The sequence below is a fragment of the Oncorhynchus clarkii genome, chromosome 20 (assembly GCF_045791955.1).
Source record: "Oncorhynchus clarkii lewisi isolate Uvic-CL-2024 chromosome 20, UVic_Ocla_1.0, whole genome shotgun sequence".
NCBI classification, from domain to species: domain Eukaryota; kingdom Metazoa; phylum Chordata; class Actinopteri; order Salmoniformes; family Salmonidae; genus Oncorhynchus; species Oncorhynchus clarkii.
This window is the reverse complement of record NC_092166.1, coordinates 33,452,140-33,470,370: the sequence shown is the minus strand read 5'-3', so window position 1 is coordinate 33,470,370 and position 18,231 is coordinate 33,452,140. Positions and strand designations below refer to the sequence as shown.

Here is an 18,231-nt window from a genome sequence, read left to right as displayed (position 1 = left end):
TTGTACTGGGAAAGGGGTCTTATACACCCCTGATAACAATCATGCTCTGAGACACGGATAAAGAGGAAACGTCAAAGTAGAGACAGGTTTTTATTTTTACTTCTTCTTCTGTGAATTTATATGGCGGCCGGCAACCAACTTTAAGGTGCATTACCGGCACCAACTGGACTGGAGTGTGGACCAGACACAATGAAGGCTCTTATACCCCTCTGTTACTCCTCAAATCTAATGGCAATCGCTCCCTTTCACATATTTCTGGCACTGAAATAGAACGTGTTGCATTGTCTCCGTCTCCTTCCTGACAATGATCACACCTCCCAGTCGGATGGTTCACCACCACTTTCAATGCACTATTTAGCCTTGTATGTCCCAGTCTCAGCCATGTGACTACACTTTCCTCCCTTCTCTCTCGGCCTGAGGACCTCCCTGCCCCCACCTGGATCTTATACAGGTGTCTTCCTTTACTCTCCCTGTTCCACAACTCTTATACAGGTGTCTTCCCTTACTCTCCCTGTTCCACAACTCTTATACAGGTGTCTTCCCTTACTCTCCCTGTTCCACAACTCTTATACAGGTGTCTTTCCTTACTCTCCCTGTTCCACAACTCTTATACAGGTGTCTTCCCTTACTCTCCCTGTTCCACAACTCTTATACAGGTGTCTTCCCTTACTCTCCCTGTTCCACAACTCTTATACAGGTGTCTTCCCTTACTCTCCCTGTTCCACAACTATTGCCACTTTTAACCACTGTTCTTATTCATCCATTTAGCTTCCGCTTTACCAATTGACAATTCCAGCTCAACATCAGGATGTTTACGAGCCTGATTGGCAATAATATCCACTTCTTCATTCCCCTCTACTCCCACATGAGCTGGTACCCAGAGGGAACAGCACAAATCCCCCCCTCCCCATCTGTTTCACCCTATACAAGCACTGCAAAACTTCATACAATACATACTGTCTGCTCTGAGACACATGAATTTAAGCTCATCAGTGCCGCACAGGAGTAAGAGCAGATGACTACCCTGTCTGGCCTCACCTCCTCCACCCACTCTGGATAAATTATCCGCTGTTATTTTTGTATTTCTTTTTACTCTGCATGTCTGATGCTTTTCTATGATTTAAACATAGGTAACGACAAGGTAATCATGAGCGAAAGCTCTGGGCTGATTGGCGTGATTTTGATACGCCGTTAGGTAGTGGTCTCGTCTTAGTGGTGCCATCTTACAGATGTAAATTCATTTTTACGTAAATGCAATGTCTGTTTCTGATGTACATGATACCACATACAGGGTACCTATTATAGCATTGTGAAATGTTTAGCCTAATTCTCATGTACTGGCTTGAACATACAGTTCTAGGCTCAAATGTGTTTAGAACCCTCAGAACAAAACATTCGATGACATAGCAGAACACTGAGAAAAGGCCCAAATTCACACCTTCAAAGCATTAAAAGACAAGCTTCTATTCTACCACATGAGAAGAATGGACGTTTTAGACTATTGATGTAAAACGATTGACTGTTGAGAGAAATCATATGGGAACACAGTTTGCAGGGTGTACTGACTGATGCATGTTTTGAAAAATCAGGAAAGAAAATGCCTGTTGAACGTAGCAGAGTGACATGGCCAGCGTTTCTCCCGACAAAGGGCATGACATAGGAAGAACTCTGGATCCTATACTGATCCACGCAGACAGTCTTGTGTGATCATCATGGACTTGTTCACAGTCGATTCATGTACATTCTTGTAGGTGCGAACACCGAGCAAAGTAGTATGGGTGTCTCTCAACAACTGTTTCCAATCCGTATACATCAGTCTCTTTTTAAGGCTTCGTCAGTCCAACGGCAGAAGAGGCAGTGAACACACACATACACACACGCACACACATTCACTCAAGCACACACACACATTCACTCAAGCACGCACACACACATCTTCTCAATGGAGTTGGGATCAGTCCAGTCTGTGGTTGCGGTAGCGACTGCCCTCGTATTCTCCTTCATTGGACCGGTTCATCCGCTGGCGAATCCTCAGCTGCTTCAGGCGGTTCTTATCCACCTCTCTCTTGGTCAGGATGAACCCTATTATTCCTGCAGGGAGACCTATCATCCTATAGAGAGGGGAAAGAGAGGGGGAGAGAATGGGAACTTACCAAGGGGGTTATTCACCTGAATACAATATTAAATTGTCAGCTGTATCTCTACAACAGAAATCTGATGATAAACCACGTTAGAGAACAGAGGGTCTCTCACCAGGCATATCCGATCTTCATCATGGGGTTCTTGGCCTTTCTCGTGGGGATGTACGCTGGTCCCTGCTCCTCCTCTTCCTCCTCAGTCTCTTTCTTTTGCTCTTTCTGCGTGTCAGTCGTTTTCTGCTGATCGGTGCTTCTCGGCTGTTCTGTTTTGGTGCTGATCAGTGTCGACCTGGTGGTGGTCAGTGGCTGGTAGAGTCGGGTGAGACACCGGGGAGGAATGCACCTCAGAGCCTGTAACTTGACCGGGCACCTCTGTGTCCATAATGACCGGCCTGGAATCTGACACAAACCTAAAACAGTGAGAGTATTGGTCAGGTCAAATAATTATAGCCTTCGGAGTCAGCTGCCTCAGGATCTGTGGGTTAAGAGATGTTGACGATGAGTATGATACTTTTTAAAACATTTTTAAATGAGACGATGTCTTTTCATCCATATTGGGTGAACCGTTTAGAAATTACAGCACTTTTTGTACATAGCCAGCCCCCCCATTTAGGGGACCAAAAGTATTGGGACAAATTAATTTATGTGTATTAAAGTAGTAAAAAGTTTAGTATTTGGTCCCATATTCATAGCACGCAATGACTAGTCAAAGTGCTGAAACAGAGACAAAACAACATTTGTCACTGTCCAAATAGTTTTGGAGCTCACTGAGTCTTGTGAGCGTGCATAGAGTCAGTGCAAGATAGTCTGGGTAACCATTTAATTATCTACTTAGCATTCATGAATTTTTAGCAGTCTTATGAATATTTAGCAGTCTTATAGCTTTTTCCCCCAAGCCGTCTCGGAACCTGTTGGTTCGAGAGACGATGCTTCTATACTGTTTAACGAAAGGTGGCAGAGTGAACAGTCTATGTTTAGGGTGGCTGGAGTCGTTGGCAATTCTTAGGGCCTTCCTCTGACACCTCCTGATATAGTGGTCCTGCATGGCAGGGAGCTCGACCCAGTGATGTACAGGGCTGTCCGCACTACCTTCTGTAGCAATTTGCGGTGCATTTGCCATACTAAGAGGTGATGGAGCCAGTCAAGATGCTCTCAATGGTGCAGCTGTAGGACCTTTTCAGGATTCGAGGGCCGATGGCAAATCTTTTCAGCCTCTTGCTGGGGGAAGAGTCACTGTTGTGCACTGTTAAGTCCTTAGTGATGTGGACGCCAAGGAACTTGAAGCTCTCGACCCGCTCCACTACAGCCCTGTCAATGTGGATAGGGGGCATGCTCGCCCCTCTTTCCTGTAGTCTACAATCAGCTTCCTGGTCTTACTGACATTGAGGGAGAGGTTCTTGTCCTGGCACCACAATGCTAAGTCTCTGACCATCTCCCTATAGGCTGCCTCATCTCCGTTGGTGATCAGGCCTACCACTGTTGTGTTGTCAGCAAACTTGATGATGGTGTTGGAATTGTGCGTGGCCACGCAGTCAAAGGGTGAACAGAGAGTACAGGAGGGGACTAAGCACAAACCCCAGAGGAGCCCCCATATTGAGGGTCAGCGTGGTGGAGGTGTTGTTGCCTACACTCACCACCTGGGGCCAGCCCGTCAGAAAGTCCAGGATCTAGTTGCAGAAGGAGGTGTTCAGTGGTCCCCAACTTGGTGATGAGCTTTGAGGGGAGTATGGCGGTGAACGCTGAGCTGTAGTCTATGAACAGCATTCTCACATAGTTATTTCCCTTCTTACCCAGGTGGGAGAGGGCAGTGTGAAGTGCAATTGTTAATTAATTCTGTTCTTGGGAACAGGGACAATGGTGGTCAGCTTGAAACATTATGGGATTACAGACTGGAACAAGGAGAGATTGAAAATGTCAGTGAAGACACTTGCCAGCTGGTCTGCACATGCTTTGAGAACGCGCCCTGGTATTTCGTCAGGTCCGGCAGCCTTGCGAGTGTTAAACTGTTAAATAGTTTTACTCACATCAGTCACGAAAAGCGAGAACACACAGTCATCCGGAACAACAGGGGCTTTCACACAAGACTCAGTGTTGTATTCCTCGAAGCGAGCATAACAAGTATTTAGCTCATTTGGGAGTTCTGCATCACTGGGCATCTGATGGTTAGGTTTCCCTTCGCAATCCGTTGTCATCTGCAAGCCCTGCCACATACGACGAGTGTCGGAGCCGGTGTAACAGGATTCCAACTTCCTCCTATATTGTCCTTTTGCATGTTTGATGTCTCGTCAGAGGTCAAAACGGGCTTTCTTGTATGCGTCCGTGTCCTGTTCCTTGTAAGCGGTAGCTCTAGCCTTTAGCCAGGCGGGGATATTGCCTGTAATCCATGGTTTTCGGTTTGGATACGTTCGTATAGTAACTGTGGGGATGACGTCATCTATGCACTTATTGATGTAGCCTGTGACTGATGTAGTAAACTCCTCAATGCTATCGGGTGAGCCCGGAACATATCCCAGTCTGTACTAGCAAAACAGTCTTGTATCCTTGCATCTGCTTCATCTCGATCCCAGGCTGTGTAACAACTCATTGCAATCTAGCAACTCCTTGTGGCAGGCCGGGCGCCTGCAGGCTGACTTCGGTCATCAGTTGAAAAGTGTTTCCTACGACACATTGGTGCGGCTGGCTTCCGGGTTAAGAAGCGTGCTTTTGGCAGGTCATGTATCGGAGGACGCATGACTCGACCTTCGGCTCTCCCGAGCCCGTTGGAGAGTTGCAGCAATGAGACAAGATCGCAATTGGATATCACGAAACTGGGGAGAAGAATTGGGTTCAAATAAATAAATAAAAGCAGGATAATAGAGTCGTGATCAAATTTGCCGAAGGGAGGACCTTGTATGCATTTCTGTGGGTAGAATAAAAGTGTTCTAGAGTTTTAGCGCCCCTCGTGGCGCAGGAGCCGTGTTGCTAAAAGTGATGTTGAAAGGTTTTAAGTCCTCCCCGCATTAATGTCTCCACCTGCAAGAAATGCTGCCTCTGGGTGAGCGGTTTCTTGTTTGTTTATGACCCCAGGCAGTTCGTTAAGTGCCAAAAGTGGTGTTAGCTTGCGGAGGGATGTAGACAGCCGTGATAATTACAGATGAGAACTCTCTTGGCAGGTAAAATCCTGCGGTTTGCCATGAGGTATACTATATCAGGTGAGCGAAAGCTCGACATTTCTTTCACAATGGAAACAGCGCACAAGTTGTTGTTTATGAAGAGGCACACCCCTCCCCCTTGGACTTGCCCGAGGCCGCCTTCGTCCAATTGTGCCACTGCACGGAGAAACCACCGAGTTCAACATACATACTACTGCACTGTTGGAGCTAGGAACACAAGCATTTCGCTACACCCGCAATAACATCTGGTAAATATGTGTATGTGACTAATAAAGTCCAGCCACATTTCTGCAAGGCATATAATATTGCAGCTTTTCTCTGAGGGGTGAGCTTCGTTCGAGAGTTTCATATCTTATTCTCGAGTGACTAGACATTTGCCAATAGAACATAGGGAAGTGCTGGTTGATATTCTCTTCCGTCTCAGTTTTAGAAGGATGCCGACTCGTCTGCTGCATTTACGCCTGCAGCGTTTTGGTAGCCCATGAAACAATGGAATGAACAAGGGAACAGCTGAGTCGGAATTGAAGTCGAAATCGAGGTTAGTAACTGTCGATTCTTTGTGGGTCTGTGTAATCTGAGGGAAATATGCATCTCTAATATGGTCATACATTTGGCAGGAGGTTAGGAAGTACAGCTCAGTTTCAACCAAATTTTGTGGGCAGTGGGCACATATGCCTGTCTTCTCTCTCGGTCTGCCTACGGTGAACTCTCAATAGCAAAGCTAAGCTCACTGAGTCCGTACATAGTCAAAGTCTTCCTTCATTTTGGGTCAGTCACAGTGGTCAGGTATTCTGCCACTGTGTACTCTCTGTTTAGGGCCAAATAGCATTCCAGTTGGCTTTGTTTTTTTAGTTTGCTCTTTCCAATGTGTCAAGTAATTATCTTTTTGTTTTCTCATGATTTGGTTGGGTCTAATGGTGTTGCTGTCCTGGGGCTCTGTAGGGTCTGCTTGTGTTTGTGAACAGAGCCCCAGGACCAGCTTGCCAAGGGGACTCTTCTTTAGGTTAATCTCTCTGTATGCGATGGCTTTGTTATGGAAGGTTTGGGAATCACTTCCTTTTAGGTGGTTGTAGAATTTAACAACTCTTTTCTGGATTTTGATCATTAGCGGGTATTGTTCTAATTCTGCTACGTGTGCATTATTTGGTGTTTTACATTGCACACAGAGGATGTTTTTGCAGAATTTTGCATGCAGAGTCTCAATTTGGTGTTTGTCCCATTTTGTGAATTCTTGGTTGGTGAGAGGACCCCAGACCCATGTAATTAGGAATTTGAATGCTAGAAAGGACATGAACCTTCTTATGATGGTCAAAAGGACAGCCATGTTGGTCAACCATGATTTGTCAGTGCTGTGATAAGATATTACCTTCACTGTATGTGTATTAACTAGCTAGCCAGACAGTTTGAGGAATGATTCCATTCTATATTTTTTTCTAATTAACTGCCAATATGCCAACATTCCATTCAAACAATGCAGTCAATCCACTGGCTGAAATCAGTTGATGATAGGATTTAGACAAGTTGTACATGCACCAAGTACTGATATTGTATCATAAAATAGCACTCACAGCTTTCCAAGAAAATCACATCCGAGACATTTATGGTCTGTTCACATATACAGCATTTTAAAAGCTATACAGACAATTGGTATAGAACCCATGTAAACTGTATTTATAATTATATAACAATATTTAAGACTGGTTTTGATTTTCTCCCTGACCAAGATAGCTACCATTTTGGCCCCATTACGGAAATGTTAAGGTTTATGATATCTCCTCTAGTAATTGTATACGATCTCTATGCCCTGACCTCAGGTAGAGGGCAATCGGTTCTATAACTGACTGAAGTATTTTTTGCCACATCCTAATTGGGATGTCGAATTTAATGTTCCTTTTTGACGGCGTAGAAGGCCCTTCTTTCCTTGTCTCTCAAATCGTTCATAGCTTCGTGGTGTTGTTTTCAAACCACCAGACAAGGAGATGAACAGATTTGCCCCTAAAAACTGCTGACTCCCTCTGTTTATGAGTTATGTCGAAATAAAGGTGGTTTTAAGCTGTTCAGAGTAAACATACCTTTAAACATCACCGACCTCGCAAGCTTCCTACAGGGCGCCGCCATCTTGTTATGTAAAAGTGGAGTCGGCTTGGGCATGCGCAAATCGTCATTCATGCGTTCTACGGCACTCTGCTGCCACCTAGCGGACGATTCACCGATAGATATGCCAGCCAGTGTCATTTGGATTAGTATATTTATCAGAAGATGCGTTAAATCATTATCTTTGGCTATACTCATTCATTACAATCATATCAACTCCACCTAGGTATACATGTGATCCCACTCCACCCAGCTTAATAACATTTGCTAAATGTTTACTGTAGGGGTGTCAAATTCATTTGGAACTTGGGGCCGCATTCTGTCTTCAAAGAGCTCCAGAGGGCCATACTGAAAATGTGTCATATTTCCTCGCTGTAAAAATTTGCTAAAGAGTCCTCTATTCATCCTTTTAGGATTTTTCAATTCTCCCCGACTGTCTTGCTTTCATTTCGGTGATTATTAGTGAGCTGGACAGTCAAGAAACTGCATGAATGTAGGCCCATTATAATTTCTACAGTTTCGTTTTGGTTTTTAGTCATTTTGAAGTATATTGCGTTAGTGTTCCCCGAAACATCACTGGCGACAAGGAGGCCATAAACAATATCAAACATTTGATTATTCTTCTTAGTTTTTTTGGGAAGCATATTTCCACATGCTACAACAGTTATTTCATTTTTTGTTTCGTTTTATACAAAACATATGCATCAAAAGGGTAGACTTTAATTTGTGTGTGTTCTTTCACACATACATTTAACATGGGAGGTAAAACCATGCTAGTCAGGATTAACATCATGTTAACTGAGGAGACCCACAAACAGCCATACGCCAGTAAACGCTCTGGAGAAATCAGAGCAACATATTTACATTATTCACCTGGCTACACCAATACAAATACAAGGCTTAAAACAGGGTAGAGTCGTTTAAAAACTCTATAAAGCAGCAATACAATTAAAACATGACAAATGTTGAGAATATAATTACGCTGACCAACATTCAACAAAAAACAACTTCACGGAGTCTTGAATTGGAGTCCAAACGTAAAAGTTCTAGAAAAAGGCGATTGAGAAGGAGGGGGAAAGTGCTAGGGAGGGAGTTGGAGGGGATGAGTTTAGTCCTCCAGAGTGTAGTTGGGGTTGACGACCAGAACCTCTTCCTGTGCCTCCGCCTCTGACCCTTTCAGCCCTCCCCGAGACAGCTCTATCAGGATATGATCCTAGAGATGGAGAGAAGAGAAGAAGAACATTAATAGTAAAGATGTCTGTTGGACATTAAGGTTTGTAAAGGTGTTATTACTCCGACTCAACGCTGCAATGGGTGTGTTCGTGTGTTCTCACGTAGTGCACTAGTCTGTGCAGGACTTTCTCTATCAGGCTCTTCTTGTGGATCAGTTCCTCTTCCGAGTCGATCTCTGACTCCATCTCCTTCAGATACCAGTTGATTACGGCACTCTTCTTCAACTCCTCTTCCTCCTCGGCTGCGCACACAGGCAAACAGTTAACCACTGCGTAACACACTGTCCACATGTAGAATGTGTGCGTTTCGGGTGCCTTACCCTCCTCGGCCCTGCGGAGATGCAGCACCAGCAGGTTGGAGATGCGGCGGTACTCTGGGAAGGTCAGACGCAGCGGCGGCTTGGGGCCGCTGTCAGAGTGGCCGCTCACAACGTCGGTGAGTCCGTCGACTCCGTTGGCGCCGCGGTTAGTTCCGTCGGAGTGGCCGTTCATTCTATCAGCGTGCTCGTTGACCAGGCCGTTTACGCCATTCGCTACGTTGGGAACGTCACGGCCTGCAGAGAGACGGAGAGGTTTCAGTACATGTAAATATCTGGAGTAAAGCGGCAGTAGTACTAGTGGTTGTGTACCGTTCTCTCCCTCCTCCTCCTCCATCTCCTGGTCCTGGTCCAGATTGACGTCAGGCATCTCCACTCTGACAATGGACTTTTTCAGCAGGCGGAATGCCTCTTTCACGTGCTTAGGCTGGACCTGCCGGGAACAACAAATAACACACACTTTACGACAGAACACCCTACACACTTTATTAGCACGCAATCTATGACAAACTGACAGAGCAAACTTGATCAATCATTCAGGACCATTTTGAGAGCATTGTGCGCCTAAGTTCTTGGTACGTTGGGTATAGGTTGTGTGACCTCTAACCTCGTCGCAGCAGTGCATGCGGGCCATGCCCTCAGAGAGGCGGATCATGCTCTCCAGCTGCCGCACCGTGATTCGCCAGGCCGACTTGGCCACGCCCCCAGAGCCGCCGCGTTGACGCAGCCGTTTGTACTGCTCCACGATGAACTCCTCGGACTCACCAGAGATCTACACACCAACACAAATTCAGCCGCATCAGTCCCACTCCATTGGAATTGGGCATAAGCCCTATCACAGCACAGAAACACAGAAACACAGACATGGGATATGTTTACATGCATTCAATAGTACGATTTATTGTGAATACTCAGATTAATATAATACTTCAATTAAAACAGTTACATGGACGCATCTGAAACCAGGCTACATTTTGCGAACTCACTTCACTGGCGCGAATGAGAAGCTCGCGCTAGCACACGCTAGCACACGCTAGCACACGCTAGCACACGCTAGCACACGCTAGCACACGCTAGCACACGCGCAGGTCCAACACACCGCTGGATCTCCTATTCAGGTGTTTACATGTCCTAATATTTCGAAAGATTGCTTAAAAATCGTGGTGTTTTTAAATCGCCGTATGCCTACTTCAATTATGACCGGTCACCGGCCACATCATGATGATGATGATGATGATGATGCAAAATGGATAATATGATAATCAGAGTAAGGTGTTTACATGACTAATGCCATAAATCAGCTTAATATCTAATTATTAGAGTGCATGTAAATATACTCAGTGTGAAAATCCTTAATACACACACACACACACACACACACACACACACACACAGCACTTACCTTGGGTTTGAACTGTCGGGCGAAGAGCAGGTATCTTCTGATCTCATCCAGAGAGTAGAGTCTGTCTACTGAGTTCTCAATGCGAGAGTGCAGATCCACGATACGCCTGGCTATGGCATAGTCTGTCACCCACACACACACACATTTCCATTAGTAATTACACACACACCAGTCTGTCATACACACACACACACACACACACACACACACACCTCATTGCAGTCGTCCACCAGGATGAAGAAGAGGTCAAAGCGGCTCATGATGGGAGTGGACAGGTTGACGTTCTGTTTCAGACTCTTGCTGCGGTCGTAGCGACCACCGACCGGGTTAGCAGACGCCAGGATGGACGTACGGGCATTCAGAGTGGCCTGGAGGAGAGGGAGGTCAGAGGGAGAGAGTGTGTGTGCACCTTGACTCCAGCTTTAGTGGTGGTGTGTGTGTGTGTGTACCTTGACTCCAGCTTTAGTGATGGAGATGGTCTGTTGCTCCATGGCCTCATGGATGGCCACTTGGTCTCTGGTCTCCATCTTGTCAAACTCATCGATACAACACACACCCTGTGGACAAAGAGAAGCCCATCCCACTTTAAGCACAAAACACAGACAGAAATGCAAACACACACACACACACACACACACACACACACACACACACACACACACACACACACACACACACACACACACACACACACACAACATCCTCAGCTCACACACACACTCACGTTGTCAGCGAGCATGAGAGCTCCGGCCTCGATGACGAACTCGTGTGACTCCTCGTCTCGAACCACGGCTGCTGTTAGACCTGCTGCACAATTCAACAATGAGTGGTTTGGAAGGAATCGGTGACAGTGGCTTACCGCAAGCATTGCGACTGGGAAGTCGCTGTTTTGAACAGCCATCCAACTCGGGAATTGTAAATCTTTTTGATGACAACATTTGCCAACGAAGGATCGCCGCCGCGCACAACAAGGGGAGTCTTAAAACGTCTGCCATGCTGCTGCATGAACGATGTCATTGGCCAGGGACATAGTCAGCCATGTTGTTTTAAAAGGCAGTAAACGAGGCTGAATGAACCGTTTCCCTGCCAGACAAGGTCTGTGCTGAAAAGAAAGACCTGCTGTCGGGGACAGACTTTATGTCGGCCCTAACACATTTGTGGGCACCGCCGATCGCCGTTATAGTGCAATTAAGGTATTGTTTAGCGTTGTGTTGTGCAGTGGCTTTGTTTTGAGATTTACATGCCAAAATCGCCACTGGTGGGTATAGGGAGAAGTGGAGGTGGTTTTGTGTGAGGGTTAGACATGCATTGTGCAAATGAATAGGGGTGTAGTGTGCAAGTATGCGGTTGTGTAAGCTATAGGGTGGAGGGATTTGTGACATAGGGGAGTGTATAGTGTGTAGGGTGTAAGGGTCTTACTTGAGGAACTGGCTCTTGGCGGTCGAGGGGTCTCCTACGATGCAGACGTTCACATGTCCTCTGAGAGATGTTCCCTCCATGGTGGTTTTGGGAACATCCCCGAACAACATCAGCAGGATGCCACGCTTCACCTCGTCATTACCCACACACACACACACACACACACACACACACACACACACGCTATACATTTATTACACACACATTATACAGATACACATGTTATACATTTATTACACACACACAGAATATCAAATGTATTTATAAAGCCCTTCTTACATCAGCTGATATCTCAAAGTGCTGTACAGAAACCCAGCCTCAAAGCCCAAACAGCAAGCAATGCAGGTGTAGAAGCACGGTGGCTAGGAAATACCCCATGCAAAGGCTGTGTTTGCGGTGAGAGTGTAGTGCTGACCGTGTATGGTGGGGAAGAAGCTGGTGCCGAGGTTGTGGTAGAGGTTCTTGTCTTGGCTCATCTCAAACACCTTCTCCCACTCCTGAACTGACATCTGGCTCTTGATGCTCTCTGCCGTCTGATCCTCATCACGCAGCTCCTTCCCTCCGAACTACACACACGATTACAACTCCCTTCAAACAAATGTCATACATGCATGCGTGATATGTCCACTAGTTTGTAGCCTGAGGCAGTGTAGGTGTGTGTGTGTCTCAAAGGTTTGAGTGAGGGTGTCGTACCCTGGGGTTGGTAGGAGCCACATGGCAGGCGAGGAAGGCCAGTCTGTAGGACAGCTCTCTGACTCCCAGGGCTTTAAGACCGCGAAGGCCCTCGTTCTCATAACCCTGTCTCCCTCCTACACGGGAACTCGTCTCTGCTTGCACACCTAGAGATGGGGAAAATGGGTCATGTCAGCGTGAACTGTGTGCGTGTCATGCCGGTGTGATTGTGTCTGTCTATCGTGTGCGTGTACATACCTGCGGTGCTGAGCTGGGAGACGTCGGGCACCACTATGAGAGAGCCAGTGATGTCACAGCGGTCTCCAGCCTGGGCTGTCTCTACGGCCTCAGCCCTCAGAATCACCTCTAGGGAGCGGGGGATGGACCCTCTGGGCAGCTCTGCCTGGGTCTCCTGGATACGCACCTACACACAGAGGTTAAGACACGAGCGTAAGACACACAGAAGTGTCAGACACACACACACACACACACACACACACACACTCAAGCCTCAGACAACAAACACAATCTACCTTCTGGAAGTCAATGAAATTGGAGCGGTGTGTGTCGAGGTGGAAGCGAGCGCGGTTGCTGCAGACAGGGTTCCTGCAGACAGTGGGCGGGGCGTACTTGAACTGCTGGGGCACGTCCGGACACACCCCCTGGCAGTCCAGACACAGGAACGTCCCGCTCACCTGAAGGAGACCAAACGGAGAGGATCAGACACAGATGTCACACAGCTAAAGATTTGTTCAGGAACGATATCTGCACCGCGGCCGTCATTAACTATCCTCACTACTCCCTAGCTCTAGGGTATACTAGGATATACGGTGTGCGCAACTCGACATGTTGAACACCGGAAACTTCCGCAGCGGACAGGAAACATTCTAAAACTAGACCGTTCAGATCAAGCAAACTTTGTTCTAAAACGGCATTAAAACAGTCTCGCCTCCTCTCGGCTGTTGCATCTGAACTGGGCTTCAGAGTTTGGGGAAGGTCTTATGAAGGCCTGTGTCATAAATGTCACACTGTTTTTTTAATGGATTTGTAATAAATGCCAATTTTTATAAAAAAGAAATAAATGGTGTCTCGCCTCTTCTTCTGGTCCTAGATCTGTAACTACCTGTAGAACTCCTCCTGGATAGTGGTCGCCAGTTCCTGGTTAAATCCTTCCAGATCAGTGAAGGAGACCAACAGAGTGTTTCTTTCTCTCAGGCCTGATCAGCTCCTCAGCATCACGCACATACTTCACCTCACCGTCTGATGTCTGGTACCTACACACACACACACAAACAGTTGCATTACTCGTATGCATCCCATTTTCATGTATACCTGATGTATAAAGCTATTAGAGGACTCATATTTTTTTTTATTTCACCTTTATTTAACCAGGTAGGCAAGTTGAGAACAAGTTCTCATTTACAACTGCGACCTGGCCAAGATAAAGCAAAGCAGTTCGACACATACAACGACACAGAGTTACACATGGAATAAAACAAACATACAGTCAATAATACAGTAGAAAAATAAGTCTATATACGATGTGAGCAAATTAGGTGAGATAGGAGGTAAAGGCAAAAAAAAGGCCATGGTGGCGAAGTAAATACAATATAGCAAGTAAAACACTGGAATGGTAAATTTGCAGTGGAAGAATGTGCAAAGTAGAAATAAAAATAATGGGGTGCAAAGGAGCAAAATAAATAAATACAGTAGGGGGAGAGGTAGTTGTTTGGGCTAAATTATAGATGGGCTATGTACAGGTGCAGTAATCTGTGAGCTGCTCTGACAGCTGGTGCTTAAAGCTAGTGAGGGAGATAAGTGTTTCCAGGTTCAAAGATTTTTCTAGTTCGCTCCAGTCATTGGCAGCAGAGAACTGTATGAGGCTATACCGACTGTGTGCACATCTTAACCAACTTCAACGTGCTTGTTAGCTAGCTAGCTTGCTAGGTTTTAACAGTCCCAAAAACGTTTTAAGATGCGATTTAAAAAAGAAAAGGGGGGGGGGGGGTCACTTCCAGCACTGAGGAACATCCCGCGCGCCCCACCCAAGCCCCACATCTATTTCTACCACCCAAGCCCCACATCTATTTCTATGGGAATAAGCACTGTTCATGGCACAAGCTGTTCACACCCCTCTTGTTGGTGGAGAGAATTTTGCAGTTTTAAAGCTAATCTTGCAATTCTATACATTTTGCCATGTCTAATGTGTACTCGTGATATAAGTGACAAAATAAATTACAACAATATCTATGGGCTAAAAGCCTAAATGAAAAAACGTTAACTGATATGGGCTAGTTCATTTGGGCATTTCTGACAAGTTATAAATAGCTTTCTTAGGTATAAAATGACTAACATGACAAGAGGAACTGACGATGCACTACCCAATTCAAATCCAATTGTATTTGTCACATGCGCCCAATACAACAGGTTACAGTGAAATGCTTACTTACAAGCCCTTAACCAACAATGCAGTTAAGAAAAAATGAACACAAAATGTAATTAAAAATAAGAAAAAAAGTAACAAATAATTAAAGAGCAGCAGTAAAATAACAATAGCGAGGTTATATACAGGGAGCACCGGTACAGAGTCAATGGGCGGGGGCACCAGTTAGTCGAGGTAATTGAGGTAATATGTAGGTTGAGTTATTAAGTGACTATGCATTGATAATAAACAGAGAGTAGCAGCAGCGTAAAATAGGGGGGCAATGCAAATAGTCTGGGTAGTCATTTGATTAGATGTTCAGGAGTCTTATGGCTTGGGGGTAGAAGCTGTTAAGAAGCCTCTTGGACCTAGACTTGGCGCTCCGGTACAGCTTGCCGTGCGGTAGCAGAGAGAACAGTCTATGACTAGGGTGGCTGGAGTCAGGCAGTGATGCAATCATTCAGGATGCTCTCGATGGTGCAGCTGTATAACCTTTTAAGGATCTGGGGACCCATGCCAAATCTTTTCAGTCTCCTGGGGGGAATAGGCTATGTCATGCCCTCTTCAGGACTGTTTTGGTGTGCTTGGACCATGTTAGTTTGCTGGTGATGTGGACACCAAGGAACTTGAAGCTCTCAACCTGCTCCACTACAGCCCCGTCGATGAGAATGGAGGTGTGTTTGGTCATCCTTTTCCTGTAGTCCACAATCATCACCTTTGTCTTGATCACGTTGAGGGAGAGGTTGTTGTCCTGGCACCACACGGCCAGGTCTCTGACCTCCTCCCTATAGGCTGTCTCATCGTTGTCGGTGATCAGGCCTACAACTGTTGTGTCATTGGCAAACTTAATGATGGTGTGAATTTCGAAATTGAATCCATGTACTTTCTACTGCTACAACTTTTAAGATTAAGTTTAAAGCCGGACTAAGTTACTTTAAAAAAAACACACACACACACACACAGTTTTGGTGTTTTTGTTTATTTTGACAAACAGTTTTGGTGTTTTTGTTCATTTTGACACACAATTTTGGTGTTTTTGTTTATTTTGACACACAGTTTTGGTGTTTTTGTTAATTTTGACACACAGTTTTGGTGTTTTTGTTTATTTTGACACACAGTTTTGGTGTTTTTGTTTATTTTGACTATTTTCTGCATTCTATAATAATAGTGAAGACATCAAAACTATGAAATAACACATATGGAATCAAGTAGTAACCAAAAAAGTGTTAAACAAATCAAAATATTTATATCTGAGATTCATTCAAAGTAGCCACCCTTTTTGCCTTGATGGCAGTTTTGCACTCTTGGTATTTTCTCACGAGGTAGTCACCTGGAATGCTTTTCAATTAACAGGTGTGCCTTGTTAAAAGTACATTTGTGAAATGTCTTTCCTTAATGCGATTGTGACAATCAGTTGTATTGTGACAAGGTAGGGGTGGTATACAGATAGCCCTACTTGGTAAAAGACCAAGTCCATATTATGGCAAGAACAACTCAAATAAGAAAAGAGAAAATACAGTACATCATTACTTTAAGACATGAAGGTCAGTCAATACAGAACATTTCAAGAACTTTGAAAGTCTCTTCAAGTGCAGTCGCAAAAACCATCAAGCGCTATGATGAAACTGGCTCTCATGGGGACCGCCACAGAAAGACCCAGAGTTACCTCTGCTGCAGAGGATAAGTTCATTAGAGTTACCATCTTCAGAAATCAGCAATTACCTGCACCTCAGATTGCAGGCCAAATAAATGTTTCACAGAGTTCAAGTAACAGACACATCTCAACATCAACTGTTCAGAGGTGACTGTGTGAATCAGGCCTTTATGTTTGAATTGCAGCAAAGAAACCACCAAGAAACATGAGCAATGGACATTAGACCAGTGGAAATCTGTCCTTTGGTCTGATGAGTCAAAATGTTAGATTTTTGGTCCCAACGGCAGTGTCTTTGTAAAACGCAGAGTAGGTGAATGGATGATCTCCGCATGCGTGGTTCCCACCGTGAAGCATGGAGGAAGAGGTGTAATGGTGTGGGAGTGCTTTGCTGGTGACACTGTCTGTGATTTATTTAGAATTCAAGGCACACTTAACCAGCTTGGCTACCACAGCATTCTGCCGCGATATACCATCCCATCTGGATTGCGCTTAGTGGGACTATCATTTTTTTTCTCCAGCAGAGCATTGACCCAAAACACTCCTCCAGGCTGTGTAAGGGCTATTTCACCAAGGAGTGTGATGGAGTGCTGCATCAGATGACCTGGCCTCCACAATCACCCAACCCCAACCCAATTGAGATGGATTGGGTTCCGTTGGACCCCAGAGTGAAGGAAAAACAGCCAACAAGTGCTCAGAGTATGTGGGAACTCCTTTAAGACTGTTCGAAAAGCATTTCAGGTGTCTACCTCATGAAGCTGGTTGAGAGAATATATTTTGATTTGTTTAACTTTTTTGGTTACTACATGAGTCCATATGTGTTATTTAAAAGTTGTGACGTCATCACTATTATTCTAGAATGTGGAATATAAAGAGAAACCCTTGAATGAGTAGGTCCAAACTTTTGACTGGTACTAATAAATATATATGTTTAATCTAGACATAACATTGTTGTCTCTCTATGTTAATGTTTTGCTAGATATCCAATAGCTATTATCTAGCTAGCTATAAATCTACCAGTCAGCTAACGTTAGGTTCCAAGAAGAACAATAACATAATGTCACTCACTCTTCTAAGAAAGCCTGGAAAAGCTTCTGGCATTTCTCTGCTAACTCGTCTTTCACCATCTGTCCCGCATTCTCCTGAGTCGTCTGTGCAATATCCATCTTTTCACTGGATTAACACTGAAATATAAAATTGTTTCTAAAATCTCTTCCGTCTTCCCTTGACGAACCGTACCATGCACGCTGGAGAAGAGAAAGTGCACTTTTCGCGCGAAAACAAGGACCATGTAACGTTTGGGGGCGACACAGTTGACCAATCCCATCGTTGTATCTTGACACCGTGTAAAAGCCTGAAATATTCTAGCCAATCAAATGTGTTATGGAAATATGAACAACCCCCTTTCTCCTTGTAGGAGTAACATTGTGTAAAACCATAGCGTTTACAGGTAGTAGCTACTTCCAGAGTGATGGTGGGGTACAGTTATGCGGTTTCGCCACTAGAGAGAGCTGTTTAACTGATAGAGCAGGTTCTCAAATGCATCGTTATTATATTTGCGTGTTGGTTTTGTAAAAACTTGTCATGGGTGATGCCATCTGCTGGTAAATGTTAATTACTGCAACCAGTGTGCTTGGGATACTTGGGATACCCGGATGCATTGCAATGTACTGAAAAAGACTGGTTTCTCGAATCAATGCCTCTGTCTCGTCATTTAACATCCAAACAAAAC

At 45.1% G+C, this 18,231-nt stretch overlaps 1 protein-coding gene and 1 pseudogene across 2 annotated transcripts; both read right to left on the bottom strand.

Moving 5' to 3' along the window:
• Positions 1 to 74: 74 nt before the first annotated feature.
• Positions 75 to 7,424, bottom strand: LOC139376269 (uncharacterized). 2 transcript variants are annotated; one of them, XR_011627899.1, is made up of 4 exons: positions 7,363 to 7,424; positions 2,254 to 2,548; positions 685 to 2,111; positions 75 to 522 (listed from the first exon to the last, which is right to left on the bottom strand). XR_011627899.1 is itself a non-coding variant. In XM_071118623.1 (3 exons), the coding sequence occupies exons 1-3, from the start codon at positions 7,406 to 7,408 to the stop codon at positions 1,955 to 1,957; spliced, it is 498 nt and encodes a 165-aa protein (XP_070974724.1). In that variant the 5' UTR covers positions 7,409 to 7,424; the 3' UTR covers positions 75 to 1,954. The 2 variants fall into 2 exon arrangements, 1 of the variants encoding a protein (XP_070974724.1); XM_071118623.1 differs by having other exon boundaries at positions 75 to 2,111.
• A 679-nt stretch (positions 7,425 to 8,103) lies between these two features.
• LOC139377061 (DNA replication licensing factor MCM6-like) lies at positions 8,104 to 17,721 on the bottom strand (annotated as a pseudogene).
• Between the last annotated feature and the right edge of the window lie 510 nt (positions 17,722 to 18,231).

Excerpts from the sequence above, each read along its gene's own strand:
- LOC139376269 (XM_071118623.1), bottom strand. The coding sequence starts at position 7,408 with ATGGCGGCGCCCTGTAGGAAGCTTGCGAGGTCGGTGATGTTTAAAG. Across the intron at positions 2,549-7,362 it reads GAGGTCGGTGATGTTTAAAG|GTTTGTGTCAGATTCCAGGC; the intron begins GTATGTTTACTC and ends TCACTGTTTTAG. Across the intron at positions 2,112-2,253 it reads ATGAAGATCGGATATGCCTG|GATGATAGGTCTCCCTGCAG; the intron begins GTGAGAGACCCT and ends CCCTCTCTATAG.